This window comes from Ursus americanus, chromosome X (genome assembly GCF_024610735.1).
Source record: "Ursus americanus isolate L20-20 chromosome X, mUrsAme1.1.p, whole genome shotgun sequence".
Classification (NCBI taxonomy): Eukaryota; Metazoa; Chordata; class Mammalia; order Carnivora; family Ursidae; genus Ursus; species Ursus americanus.
The window spans coordinates 56004224-56019880 of NC_142164.1; the positions used below are offsets into that span (position 1 = coordinate 56004224).

The following is a 15657-nucleotide window of genomic DNA, read 5'->3' on the forward strand; positions in this document are numbered from 1 at the left end:
TCTATCACACTGATCGATTTGCGAATGTTGAACCACCCTTGCATCCCAGGGATGAATCCCACTTGGTCATGATGGATAATCGTCTTAATGTACTCTTGGATCCTATTAGCTACGATCTTGTTGAGAATTTTGGTGTCCATATTCATCAGGGATTTCGGTCTGTAATTCTCCTTTTTGAAGGGGTCTTTGCCCGGTTTGGGGATCAAGTTAATATTGGCCTCATAGAATGAGTTTGGTAGTTTTCATTCTGTTTCTTTTCTTTGAAACAGCTTCAAGAGAACAGGTATTATTTCATCTTTGAATGTTTGGTAGAATTCCCCGGGGAATCTATAAGGATCTGGAGTCTTCTTTTTTGGAAGGTTTTTGATCACTGTTTCAATCTCTTCATAATTAATCAGTCTGTTTAAAAAAATCAATTTCATGCAGATGACATGATACTCTATATGGAAAATCCAAAGACACCACTCCCAAACTATTGGAAGTATAGAACAATTCAGTAATGTGGCGGGTTACAAAATCAATGCCAGAAATCAGTTGCATTTCTATACACGAATAAGGAGACTGAAGAAAGAGAAATTAGGGAATCCATCCCATTTACAATAGCATCAAAAACCATACGTTACCTTGGAATTAACCAGAGAAGTAAAGAATCTAGGATATTCTATAAATTACAAATCACTCTTGAAAGACATTGAAGAAGACACAGAAAGATGGAAGAATATTCCATGCTCATGGATAGGAAGAATTAACATAGTTAAAATGTCCATGCTACCCAGAGCAATCTACACTTTCAATGCCATCCTGATCCAAATACTGATGACATTTTTCAAAGAACTGAAACAAATAGTCCTTAAATTTGTATGGAACCAGAAAAAGCCCTGAATCGCTAAGGAACTGTTGAAAAGGGAAAACAAGCTGGGGGCATCACAATGCCAGATTTCAAGCTGTACTACAAAGCTATGATCACAAAGACAGCATGATACTGGCACAAAAACAGATACATAGACCACTGGAACAGAATAGACAACCCAGAAATGGACCCTCGGCTCTTTGGGCAAGTAATCTTTGATAAAGCAAGAAAAAACATCCAGTGGAAAAAAGACAGTCTCGTCAATAAATGGTCCTGGGAAAATTGGACAGCTACATGAAAAAGAATGAAACTTGACCACTGTCTCACACCATACACAAAGATAAACTCCAAATGGATGAAAGACCTCGATGTGAGACAGGAATCCATCAAAATCTTAGAGGAGAACATAGGCAGCAACCTATACGACATCGGCCAAAGCAACCTTTTTCATGACACATCTCCACAGGCAAGAGAAACAAAAAATAAATGAACTTGTGGGACTTCATCAAGATAAAAAGCTTCTGCACAGCCAAGGAAACAGTCAAAAAACTAAGAGGCAGCCCACGGAATGGGAGAAGATATTTGCAAATGATGCTACAGATAAAAGACTGGTATCCAAGATCTACAAAGAACTTCTCAAACTCAATACGCGAGAAACAAATAAACAAATCATAAAATGGGCAGAAGATATGAACAGACACTTTTCCAATGGTGACATACAAATGGCTAACAGACACATGAAAAAATATTCAAAATCACTAGCCATCAGGGAAATTGAAATCAAAACCACATTAAGATACACCCTACGCCAGTTACAATGGCAAAAATTGACAAGGCAAGAACAACAATTGCTGGAGTGGATGTGGAGAAAGGGGATCCCTCCTAGACTGTTGGTGGGAATGCAAGTTGGTACAGCCACTCTGGAAAACAGTGTGAAGGTCCCTTAAAAAGTTAAAAATTGAGCTAACCTACGACCCAGCCATTGCACTACTGGGTATTTACCCCAAACATACAGACTTAGTGAAGAGAAGGGCCATAAGGACCCCAATGTTCATAGCAGCATTGTCCACCTAAGCTAAATCATGGAAGGAGTCGCGATGCCCTTCAACAGATGACTGGATTAAGAAGTTGTGGTCCATATATGCAATGGAATATTACTCAGCTATCAGAAAGAACGAGTTCTCAACATTTGCTGCAACATGGACGGCACTGTAGGAGATAATGCTAAGTGAAATAAGTCAAGCAGAGCAAGACAATTATCATATGGTTTCTCTCATCTATGGAACATAAGAACTAGGAAGATCGGTAGGGGAAGAAAGGGATAAAGAAAGAGGGGTGATCAGAAGGGGGAATGGAGCAGGAGGGACTATGGACTACGAGAAACAAACTAGGGGCCTCAGAAGGGAAGTGGGGTGGGGGAATGGGATACACTGGCGATGGGTAGAAAGAAGGGCACATATTGCATGGTGCACTGGGTGTTATACGCAACTAAGGAATCATTGAACTTTACATCGGAAACCGGGGATGTACTGTATGGTGACTAACATAATATTATAAAAAAACATTTAAAAAAATCAATTTCTTCCTGTTTCAGACTTGGTAGCTTATAGGTTTCCAGGAAGGCCTCCATTTCTTCCAGGTTGTTTAATTTATTAGCATAAAGCTGTTGATTAAAGTTTCTAATGATCCTTCCTATTTCATTGGTGTTGGTTGTGACCTCTCCCTTTTCATTCATCATTTTATTAATTTGGGTCCCTTCTCTATTCTTTTGACTAAGTCTTGCCAGTGGCATATGTATCTTATTTATTCTTTCAAAAAACCAGCTTCTAGTTCTGTTGATCTGCTCTACTGTGCTCCTGGTTTCTAATGCATTGATCTCTGCTCTAATCTTGATCAACTGCGCTCTCGTGCATGGATTAGGCCTGTTCTTCTGTTGCTGTTCCAGCTTCTTGAGGTAAGAATATAAAAACTGTATTTTAGATTTTTCTATTCTTTTGAGTGAGGCTTGGATGGCTATGTATTTTCCCCTTAGGACTGCCTTTGCAGTGTCCCATAGGTTTTGGACCATTGTGTTTTCATTCTCGTTGGTCTCCATAAATTGTTTAAATTGATTTTTGATTTCCTGGTTTATCGAATCATTCTCAAGCAGGATGGTTCTTAGTTTCCACGTGTTTGAGTCTCTTCCAAATTTTTCCTTGTGATTGAGTTCCATTTTCAGAGCACTGTGGTCTGAGAATATGCAGGGAATAATTTCAGCGTTTTGGTATCAGTTGAGACTGTTCTGTGACCCAGCATATGATCTATTCTGGAGAATGTTCCATGGGCATTCGAAAAGAATGAGTATTCTGTTGTTCTGGGGTGTAGTGTTCTTTATATATCTATGGGGTCCATGTGGTCTAGTATGCCATTCAAAGCTCTTGTTTCTTTGTTGCTTTTCTGCTTAGGTGATCTGTCTATTGCTGATACTGGAGTGTTGAGGTCTCCTACTATTAACGTATTTTTATCTGTATGTCTCTTTATTTTCGTTAAGAGTTGGCTTGTGTATCTAGCTGCTCCCCTGTTGGGGCATAGATATTTATAATTGTCATATCCACTTGTTGGATACATCCCTTAAGAATAATATAGTTTCCTTCTGTATCTCTAACTACAGTCTTTTGTTTAAAATCCAATCTGTCTGATATGAGAATGTCTACCCTAGCTTTCTTTTGAGGTCAATTGGCATGAAAAATGGTTTTTCATCTCTTTGCTTTCAGTCTGAATGTATCTTTAGGTTCAAAATGAGTCTCTTGTAGACAGCATATGGTTGGGTCATGTCTGTTTATCCAATCTGCAACCCTGTGGCGTTTTTTGGGAGCATTTAGGCCATTCACATTGAGATTGATTATTGAGAAATGTGATTTTAATGATGTCATGTTGCCTTTAAAGTCTTTGTTTCTGCAGATTGTAACTTTCTCTTCTGTATCACTCTTGGGGCCTTTTTACTTTAATAGAACCCCCCTTAATATCTCCTGTAGCGCTGGTTTCGTGCTTACGAATTTGTTCAGTGTCTGGTGATTCTGGAAGGTCCTTATCTCTCCATCAATTCTGAATGACAGCCTTGCTGGATATAGGATCCTTGGCTGCATATTTTTCACTGAAAGAGCTTTAAAAATGCCCCCCCCAACTCTTTCTCTCATTCCAGGTCTGTGTAGATGGGTCTGACGTAATCCTAATATTTTTGCCTTTGTACGTGAGAAATTTCTTTGCCCTGGTCACTTTCAATACTGTATCCTTGGATCTAATATTTGCGAAATGCACTGTGACGTGACATGGCGTAGGTTTGTCGTGGTTGAGATTCGGAGGGGTCCTCTCAGCCTCTTGGACACGAATGCTTATTTCCTTTGCTAGGTTAGGGTAGTTTTCACCTACAGTTTGTTCAAATATCTCTTCTAGACCTCTGTTTTTCTCCACCCCCTCAGGGATGCCAATGATTCTGACATTGAAACGTGTGATTGAGTCAATAATCTCCCATAACCAACATTCTTGAGATTGGATTTTTTTGAGCCAAGTTTCTATTTTAGCTTTCTCTTCTACCATCCCATCCTCCAATTCACTAATTCGACCTTCTGCCTCATTTACCCTGTCCGTCAGAGCATCTAGTTTTGACTGCATTTAATTCATAGCATTTTTAAATTTCTGCCAATTTTGCTCTCCTATCCGCCTTTAGAGATTCTATATTTTTGTTCATATTTTCGTTAATACTTTTTTCAAGTCTACACATCATCTTGACCATTGTTACTGAGAACTCCATTTCTGAAAATTTGGTTATATCCATATCCATCAGTTCTGTGGCAGAGGCTGCAGACTCATTATCTTTTCTTTGTTGGGGGTGGGATTTCTCCTTCTCGTCATGCTGATGAGGAGAAGTTGAGGGGTTGCCCAGAGCCCAAATTATTGTCCAGGACCCAGGCAGTATGCTCTTGTTTTATAGGGACCTTAGGGATGTGGGCTTCTTGATTTTTCAACCTGCCTTCTGGGGGAGGGGCCTGATGCACTGATATTCAGGCAACCCTGTTTGGGTAGTCTCCCTGTCTGCTGCGAGGGGGGATGGGGGTGGGCACACTGTGAGCTGGTGTTTCCAGACTTTTGTTCTCTGGCGGCTTTCCCTGGCGGTTTTCTGTGGCTCTTCTGAGAGTCAGAGCAGCAGTGGCCAAATCCCAGCCTCTGTCTCAGAACAGAGAGATCGCAGTCCTATCTCCACTGAGCTCTTCTGGCCACTTTAACTCTGGTTCTGTTGGTGCTGCTTAACCCTGCAGTGTCCTGGGTTGTGTGCCCCTCAGCCGGCGTCCCAGCCCTCACTTCCAGGGCCGGCCTGTCTCTGTCCTTTGTGTTTCTAACACTACCAGCTACCAGCCGCCCCCATGCGTGCTCCGGAGCTCTGTTTCAGTATGGTTCGCATGTGCTCTGGAGCTCCGCTTTTCAGTTTGGACGCGCACGTGTTACCAGGCTCACAGTCTCTGTCTCCTCTCTCGTGGGTGCCGGTTCGGGATTCTGGCCCACTCCCCAGTGCAGGTGGCTACTGCTTCCCGGCGCCCGAGCATGGCGGCTCCCTCTCCCTTCCGTTTATCTTCCTATATCTGTGTGCCGATTCATGGCTCCCTGCTTCGTACCTCAATACTCAGTGCTGGAGATGTTCTTTTGTAGAGATCCAGCTGTATCTTCCTGCGTCTCAGGCTGATTCCGTGGGTTTTCAGGATGGTCTGGTACCTATCCAGCTCGACTCGGGACCAGCTGGAAAAGGGGACCCCTACTCCTCCGCCATCTTAACTCTCCCTTCTGTTTTTCTTCTGAGAGTTTCATGCATTGAAAATGGTTTTGTTTTGTTTCATTGATATAATAGCCACTTTATTTTTAATAGTTCTTTTATATTTATTTTGTGAATTTTGAATAATACATTTTTATTACAATATAATTGCATATAATATTATGTAAATCTAAAGAGGTACAGCATGTTGATTTGATACTCTTATGTACTGTAACATGATTACCACCATGGCATTAGTTAGCACCTTCATCACATCACATGTAATAATAGCCACTTTAAAGTCCTTGTCTGTTAGGTCCAATGTGGTTCATCTTAGAGTTGGAATTGATTGATTTTCTCTTTTCTTGAAACTGTGTTCCATTTTCTTGGTTCCTTGTATATGAGATAATTTTGGATTATATATTATACATTTGAATACTAAGTTATGGAGATTTTTTGTATTGTTATTTTTTCTTCAATGATTATTGTTTTGTTTTGGTGGATAATTTTCTTGGAAGGGTTTGCACTGAAAATTCTGCTTTTGGGGCAGCAGCTCTGGTCTCTGTATCTTTTATCTTTGTTTGAATTACATTGAGCCTCTTCTGTACATTTTTGATTCAGGGTCAGTTCTAGCTCTGTTCCTGACAGAATTCCTCCTGAACATTCACTGTTTCCTAGCATCTCTTTTCTGATCCTCCCAGCCAGAAAGACTGTGGGCTTTTCCACATGTGTTTTCACCATCACTGTGTGACATAGGAAGTGCACTTAACCCTAGACTAAAAAACACAGATATGGGAACCTTACTTATAGCTCCATATATTCCCTCCTTCAACAAACTGTTTACTTCCCATCAGAGTCTGTCTGCTTCTATTCATTCTCCAGTACCTTCAGGTAGTTATTTTTTAATTATGTTCAACTTTTAGAGCTGTTTACTGTGGAGAGGAGAGTGTTAAGTAGGGTCTTAATCTATTATTTCCAGAAGTGGAAGTGAGAATTTAGTTTTGATATTTTGAGGTTGGAAATGGTTAACAAAACTTATGGCTTGAATAGAAACTGGAACATTTATTGGACAGAGATAATTTCTTCTGTATACTTCAGGTTGTCAGGGCTATCATGATTGGAGAAAGTGCCATTTTCAAAATTTTATGATTTTGAAAGATCCTCTCCTGGAAAACCTTTTAGTGTTTTATTTCATAGATGTTTAGTTCACTATAGAAATGTAATGGTTTTGGTTTTGTTTTTCTTTTATGTTCAAGGTTGTTCATCGTGATCTTAAACCTAGTAATATTTTATATATGGATGAATCAGCCAATGCAGACTCCATTAGAATCTGTGATTTTGGGTTTGCAAAACAACTTCGAGGGGAAAATGGACTTCTCTTAACTCCATGCTACACTGCCAACTTTGTAGCACCTGAGGTATTCTTTAAAACTTTAGTATTGCCCTTTTGTTCTTTTCCTTTAGTTGAATATATATGATGTCATGTATATGTTAAAATTTGATAGGTAAAAAGCTGAGTAATCTTATCCTTTCCCAATTATAAAGCTCTTTAAATCAGTGAATTATGATAACCTCTAACATAAATATTCAGACTAGTAACTAGCATCCAAAAACAGCCTGAATATATAATCATCAGACTACTCTTTTCTGTTGGGTTATGTACTAGCATCAGAATCATACACTTTTAGAGCTGGAAGGGAGAATAGAGATAACCCCATCTTCAACATATTAAATATTCTAAGTGAAGAAACTGAGGCTCAAAGTACTTTAAAAAAGTTTTTCAAGACCCAGCATTTACTTAGTAATAAAGCCAGGGTAGATTTTCAGATATTTCAGTTTCTGCTGAACAAGAGGTAATTTATATTATTTAACATTATACATTATACATAAGGGCAATACCACCCCTGATTGTCTTTAAGATCTAATTCCTGGAGAAAACAGCTTCACAGGGATTTTTATAAGCAGGGGGATTTTTCTTGGCAAATACCACTCATATGTAGATCTTAGAGGGAAGAGTCAGGAAAGGTGAGTCAGGGGAGATTGAGGGGTATAGGTTTCACATTTATCAAACTCCAACAGTCAGTTCTGATACTGGGGATGGGAGCTTTGACAGTAGCAACTCCCACAGCAGTGAAAGTATGGTTGATCAAAAATGAATTGGCGGGGCACCTGGGTGGCACACCCGGTTGGGCATCCAACTCTTGGTTTCAGCTAGGGTCATAATCTCAGGGTCGTGGCATTGAGCCCCAAGTCAGGCTCCAGCTCAGCACGGAATCTTCCGAAGACTCCCTCTCCCTCTACCTCTGGCTCCCCCCCTCCACTCTCTCTCTAAAATAAATTTTAAAAAATGAATCAGGGATGGCACTGGCCATATAATTTCTTTGTTTATAAATTAGAAACTGTTCTTATATGTTATGAATAATGCTAAACTCTATGAATTATATGTTCAGCCCAAAGCAAAATACACAAAAAGTTTCAGGTTTTAAAAATTGAATTTTCCAAGTCAGAGAAAATGAATAAAATAATTTGAGGATAAATTCCTATCTCTTGTGCAATTTTCTGATTTTTTATATCAAATACTATCCCTTTCAAGATAATAATTCACATCAGCTATAGCAAGACATTCACATATAAATATCAACAAATCTGTATTTTAATAAGTATATATTAGAAAACTATTTTTATTGAAGTAAAATTAGCATACAGTGTTATTGGTTTCAGGTATGTAAAATAGTGTATCTAATAATGAAAATAGAAATATAGAAAATAGAAAAATAACATTAATACTAAAAAATTCCCAAGTTAAAATTTAATGTATTCCTTTAAGATGTTGATGTTGAAGAAGGATAACACCAACTTTACATGTTTTTTATAAGAGGTTTGCCATATAAAAATTATGTACCTAGAGAATGTATTTTAATCTATACTTTTTATTTTTTAATAATAATATTTTTATTATGTTAGTAACCATACAGTGCATCCCTAGATTTTGATCTAATGATTCATTACTTGTGTATAACACCCAGTGCACCATGCAATATGTACCCTCCTGAAAAGCCATCACGAGCCTATCCCATTCCCCAACCACCCCACCCGAAGTCCTCAGTTTTTTCCGAGTCCATAGTCTCTAATGCTTCATTCCCCCTTATGATCACCTCCCCTTTCTTTATCTTTCTTCTCGTACTGATCTTCCTACTTCTTATGTTCCATAAATGAGTGAAACCATATGATAATTGTCTTTCTCTCCTTGACTTATTTCACGTCGCATTATCGCCTCCAGTCCCGTCCATGTTACAGCAAATGTTGAGAAATTTTTCTTTTTGATGGCTGAGTAATTTTCCATTGTATATATGGACCACATCTTCTTAATCCAGTCATCTGTTGAAGGGCATCTCAGCTCCTTCCATGATTTAGCTTAAGTGGACAATGCTGCTATGAACATTGGGGTCCTTATGGCCCTTCACTTCTCTACATCTGTATCTTTGGGGTAAATACCCAGTAGTGCAATTGCTGCATCATAGGGTAGCTCAATTTTTAACTTTTTAAGGCACCTCCACACTGTTTTCCAGAGTGGCTGTACCAACTTGCATTCCCACCAACAATGTAGGAGGGATCCCCTTTCTCCATATCCTCTCCAACAATTGTTGTTTTTTGCCTTGTCTATTTCTGCCATTCTAACTGGTGTAAGGTAGTATCTCAGTGTGGTTTTGATTTGGATTTCCTTGATGGCCAATGATTTTGAACATTTTTTCATGTGTCTGTTAGCCATTTGTATGTCTTCATTGGAAAAGTGTCTGTTCATATCTTCTGCCCATTTTTTGATTTGTTTATTTGTTTCTCGTGTATTGAGTTTGAGAAGTTCTTTGTAGATCTTGGATACCAGTCTTTTATCTGTAGTGTCATTTACAAATATCTTCTCCCATTCCGTGGGCTCCCTCTTAGTTTTCTTGACTCTTTCCTCGGCTGTGCAGAAGCTTTTTATCTTGATGAAGTCCCACAAGTTCGTTTTATCTTTTGTTTCTCTTGCCTTTGGAGATGTGTCATGAAAAAGATTGCTGTGGCTGATGTCCTAGAGGTTGCTGCCTATGTTCTCCTCTAGGACGTTCATGGATTCCTGTCTCACATCAAGGTCTTTCATCCATTTGAAGTTTATCTTTGTGTATGGTGTGAGAGAGTGGTCAAGTTTCATTCTTTTGCATGTAGCTGTCCAATTTTCCCAGCACCATTTATTGACAAGACTGTCTTTTTTCCACTGGATGTTTTCTCCTGCTTTATCAAAGATTAGCTGCCCAAAGAGCCGAGGGTCCATTTCTGGGTTCTCTATTCTGTTCCATTGGTCTATGTGTCTGTTTTTGTGCTAGTAACCTGCTGTCTTTGTGATCACTGCTTTGTAGTATAGCTTGAAATCCGGCAATGTGATGCACCCAGCTTTGTTTTTCCTTTTCAACAATTCCATGGTGTTTCGGGGCCTTTTCTGGTTCCACACAAATTTAAGGGCTGTTTGTTCCACTTCTTTGAAAAATGTCATTGGTATTTTGATCGGGATGGCATTGAAAGTGTAGATTGCTCTGGGTAGCATAGACATTTTAACTATGTTAATTCTTCTGATCCATGATCATGGAATATTTTTCCATCTTTTTGTGTCTTATTCAATGTCGTTCAAGAGTGATTTGTACTTTCTAGAATATAGATCCTTTACGTCTCTGGTTAACTCCGCGATAACATATGATTTTGGGTGCTATTGTAAATGGAATGGATTCCCTAATTTCTCTTTCTTCAGTCTCATTGTTCGTGTATAGAAATGCAACTGATTTCTGAGCATTGATTTTGTATCCCGCCACATTCCTGAATTGCTCTATAGCTTGTAGAAGGTTGGGGGTGGATTCTTTTGGGTTTTCCATATAGAGTATCATGTCATCTGCGAAGAGAGACAGTTTGACTTCTTCTTTGCCGATTTGGATACCTTTTATCCCTTTTTGTTGTCTGATTGCTGTTTCAAGGACTTCTAGTACTGTGTTGAATAATAATGGCGAGAGTGGGCATCCTTGTGGTGTTCCTGATCTTAAGGGAAAGGTTCTCAGCTTTTCCCCATTGAGAATGTTATTCGCTGTGGGCTTTTCATAGGTGGTTTCTATGAAATTGAGGAATGTACCCTCTATCCCTACACTCTGAAGGGTTTTAATCAGGAAAGGATGCTGTATTTTGTCAAATGCTTTTTCTGCATCTATTGAGAGGATCATATGGTTCTTGACTCTTTTCTCTTTGATATGATGTATCACACTGATTGATTTGCGAATGTTGAACCACCCTTGCATCCCAGGGATGAATCCCACTTGGTCATGATGGATAATCCTTTTAATGTAGTGTTGGATCCTATTAGCTAGGATCTTGTTGAGAATTTTGGCGTCCATGTTCCTCAGGGAAATTGGTCTATAATTCTCCTTTTTGATGGGGTCTTCACCTGGTTTAGGAATCAAGGTAATATTGGCCTCATATATTGAGTTTGGTAGTTTTCCTTCTGTTTCTTTTCTTTGAAACAGCTTCAGGAGAATAGGTATTATTTCTTCTTTGAAGGTTTGGTAGAATTCCCTGGGGAATTCATCAGGCCCTGAAGTCTTGTTTTTCGGAAAGTTTTTAATAACTGCTTCAATCTTTTCATAATTAATTTGTCTGTTTAAAAAATCAGTTCCTTCCTGTTTCAGACTTGGTAGTTTATAGGTTTCAAGGAAGGCATCCATTTCTTCCAGGTTGTTTAATTTATTGGCATAAATCTGTTGGTAAAAGTTTCTAATGATCCTTCCTATTTCATTGGTGTTGGTTGTAACCTCTCCCTTTTCATTCATAATTTTATTAATTTGGATCCTTTCTCTATTCTTCTGACTAAGTCTTGCCAGTGGCTTATCTATCTTATTTATTCTTTCAAAGAACAGCTTCTAGTTCTGTTGATCTGCTCTACTGTGCTCCTGGTTTCTAATTCATTGTTCTCTGCTCTAGTATGATCAACTGCTTTCTCATGTGTGGATTAGGGCTGTTCTTCTATTGCTGTTCCAGCTTCTTGAGGTGAGAATATAAAAACTGCATTTTAGTTTTTTCTACTCTTTTGAGTGAGGCTTGGATGGCTATGTATTTTCCCCTTAGGACTGCCATTGCAGTGTCCAAAGGGTTTTGGACCATTGTGTTTTCATTCTCTTTGGTCTCCATAAATTGTTTAAATTGATTTTTGATTTCCTGTTTTATCCATTCATTCATGAGCAGGATGGTTCTTAGTTTCCAAGTGTTTGAGTCTCTTCCAAATTTTTCCTTGTGATTGAGTTCCAATTTCAAAGCACCGTAGTCTGAGAAGATGCAGGGAATAATTTCAGTGTTTTGGTATCGGTTGAGACCGTTTTGTGACCCAGCACAGGATTTATTCTGGAGAATGTTCCATGTGCATTAGGAAAGAATGAGTATTCTGTTATTCTGGGGTGTAGTGTTCTGTATATATCTGTGAGGTCCATCTGGTCCAGTATGTCATTCAAAGCTCTTGTTTTTTTGTTGATTTTTTGCTTTGGTGATCTGTCTATTGCTGAGAGCGGAGTGTTGAGGTCCCCTACTGTTAACGTATTATTATCTCTATGTTTCTTTATTCTGGGTTAGAGTTGGCTTGTGTATCTAGCTGCTCCCCTGTTGGGGGCATAGATATTTATAATTTTCATATCCACTTGTTGGATACATCCCTTAAGAATAATATAGGGTCCTTCTGTATCTTTAACTACAGTCTTTAGTTTAAAATCTAATCTGTCTGATATGAGAATGGCTACCCCAGCTTTCTTTTGAGGTCCATTGGCATGAAAAATAGTTCTCCATCCCTTCACTTTCAGCCTGGATGTATCTTTAGGTTCAGAATGAGTCTCTTGTAGGCAGCATATGGTTGGGTCATGTCTGTTTATCCAGTCTGCAACCCTGTGGTGTTTTATGGGAGCATTTAGGCCATTCACATTGTGAGTGATTATTGAGAGAGATGATTTTAATGATATCATTTTGCCTGTGAAGTCTTTGTTTCTATAGATAGTAAATTTCTGTTCTTTATCACTCTTGGGGTCTTTTTACTTTTATAGAACCCCTCTTAATATTTCTTGTAGGGCTCACTTGGCTGGTCACATATTCTTTCAGTTTCTGCTGCTCTTGGAAGCTCCTTGTCTCTCCATCCATTCTGAATGACAGTCTTGCTGGATAAACGATCCTTGGCTGCATGTTATTCTCATTTAGTGCTCTGAATATGTCTTCCCAGCCCTTTCTGGCTTGCCAGGCCCCTGTAGAGATGTCTGACATTATTCTGATGTTCCTACCCCTGTAGGTGAGGATTCTCTTCCCCCTGTCCGCCTTAAATATTGAATCATTGGATCTAATATTTGTGAATTGTACTATTATGTGTCATGGTGTCTTTCAGTTCTCATTGATCTTTGGAGGGTTCCTCTCTGCCTCTTGTACACGAATGCTTGTTTCCTTCATCAGATTAGGGAAGTTCTCAGCTACAGTTTGTTCAAATATCTCTTCTAGACCCTTTCTTTCTCCACCCCTTTGGGGAATCTGATGATTCTCACATTGGAACATTTCATTGAGTCAGTAATCTCCCATAATCTACATTTTTTGAGACTGGAATTTTTTGAGCCATGTCTCCGTTTTTACTTTCTCTTCTACCATCCCTTCTTCCAATTCACTAATTCGTTCTTCTGCTTCATATTCCCTCGCTGTCAGAACGTCTAGTTTAGACTACATTTGATTCATAGCTTTTTAAATTTCTGCCAGATTCACTCTCATTTCCGCCCTTAGAGATACTATATTCTCGTTCATATTTTCATTAATTTTTTTTCAAGCCTACACATCATCTTGACCATTGCTACTCTGAACTCCATTTCTGACAATTTGGTTATACCATATCCATCAGTTCTGTGGCAGAGGCCACAGTATCTGTGTCCTTTCTTTGCTGAGGGTTCCTCCTCGTCATCATTCTGATGAGGAGAGATTGTGGGGTTGCCCAGAGCCCAAATTATTGACTAGGACCCAGGGAGTGTGCACTTGTTTTATAGGGACTTTAGGGATGTGGGCTTCTTGATTTTTCAGCCTGCCTTCTGGGGGAGGGGCCTGCCGTGCTGATATTCAGGCAACCCTGTTTGGGTAGACTTGCCCCATCCCCTGTGAGGGGGGATGGGAATGGGCACACTGTGAGCTGGTATTTCCAGGATTTTGTTCTCTGGCAGCTTTCCCTGGAGGTTTTCTGTGGCTCTTCTGAGAGTCAGAGCAGCAGTGGCCATATCCTAGCATCTGTCTCAGAACAGAGAGATTACAGTCTGCTCTTCACTGAGTTCTCCTGGCCACTTTAACTCTGTTTCTGTGGGCATTTCTAAAAACCCTGCAGCATCCCAGGATGTGTGCAGCACAGCCACTCTCCCAGCCCTCGCTTCCAGGGCTGGCACGGTTCTGTCCTTTGTGCTTCTAACAACGCTAGCCACCCCGGTTCCCACACGTGCTCCCCAGCTCCCTGTTTCAATCTAGTTTGAGTGTGCACTCTGGAGCTTCTGTTTTCGGTCTGGTTCATGCGTGTTCCTGGCTCAGGGTCTCTGTCTGCTTTCTCACGGGTGCTAGTCCGCGAGTCCGGCCCAATCCCCAATGCAGGTGGCTACTGCTTCCTGGGGCCCGAGCGCAGTGGCTCCCTCCCCCTTCCGTTTATCTTCCTATATGTGTGCACGGATTCATGGCTCCACGCTTCGTACCTCAATAGTCAGCGCTGGAGATGTTCGTTTGTAGAGATCCAGATGTATCTTCCTCTGTCTCAGGCTGATTTCATGGGTGTTCAGAATGGTCTGGTACCTATCCAGCTCGATTCAGAGGACCAGCTGAAAACAGTGTCCCCTACTCCTCTGCCATATTTTCCCCCTCTCTGCAGTCTCTGGTTTAAAATCTAGTTTGTCTGATATAAGTATGGCTATTGTTGCTTTCTTTTGACATCCATTACCATGATGAATGGTTCTCCATCCCCTCATTTTGAATCTGCAGGTGTCCTTTGGTCTAAAATGAGTCTCTTTTTAGGCAGCTAATAGATGGATCTTGTTTTGTTTTGTTTTATCTAATCTGATACCCTATAACTTTTGATTAGATAATTTACTTCTTTTTCATTGAGAGATTATTGATAGAAATTTAATGCCATTGTATTACCTGTAATGTAGGTGTTTCTGGAGATGTTCTCTGTTCTTTCTAGTCTGTTGCTTTTGGTCTTACTTTCCCACTCAAAGAGTCCCCTTTAATATTTCTTGGAGGGCTGGTTTAGTGGTCACAAACTCCTTTAGTCTTTATCTGGGAAACTGTTTATATCTCCTATTCTGAATGACAGCCTTGCTGGATAAAGTATTCTTGACTGCATTTTTTTTCCCATTCAATAAGTTGACTATATCATGCCACTCTCTTCTGGCCTGCCATGTTTCTGTGGGGAAATCTGATGCTATTTGTCTTTCCTTGTAAGTTAGGGACTAGTTTTTTTCTTGTTCCGTTTAGAATTTTACCTTTATCACTATATTTTGCAAATTTAAGTATGATCTATCTTGGTGTTAGCTTGCTTTTTTGATTTTGATGGATGTTCTCTGTGCCTCCTGAATTTGGATGTCTGTTTCCTTCCCAAGATTAGGGAAGTTTTCAGCTATAATTTCCTCAAAAAAAAACCTTCCACCCATTTTTCACTCTCCTCTTCTTCTGGGACTCCTATGATATGAATGTTACTATGCTTCATATAGTTGCTGAGTTCCCTAAGTGTACATTAGTGATCCAATATTTTTCTTTCCCTCTTCTTTTCAGCTTTATTTTCCACAACTTTATTTTCTTTATCACTTATTTGTTCTTCTGCTTGCTTCCTGCTTGTGGTCATTACATCCAGTCAGTTTCACATCTTGGCTCTAGCATTTTTTATTTTGGCCGGAGTAGATTTTAGGTCTTTTATGTCTGCAGCAAGTGACTCCCTGATGTATTCTGTGCTTTTCTTAAATGCACCTAG

At 39.6% G+C, this 15657-nt stretch overlaps 1 protein-coding gene across 5 annotated transcripts in view; it reads left to right on the top strand.

Moving 5' to 3' along the window:
* Positions 1-15657, top strand: part of RPS6KA6 (ribosomal protein S6 kinase A6) — a 192356-nt gene that overhangs the window by 139483 nt on the left and 37216 nt on the right. For 4 of the 5 annotated variants that reach the window (XM_045805163.2, XM_087860312.1, XM_087860315.1 and 1 more), the window contains one exon: positions 6890-7051. The exons of the other annotated variant lie outside the window; for it this stretch is intronic. In XM_045805163.2, the coding sequence (XP_045661119.1) occupies positions 6890-7051 (162 nt within the window). The remainder of the gene's footprint in view (positions 1-6889; positions 7052-15657) is intronic. 5 annotated transcript variants of the gene reach the window in all.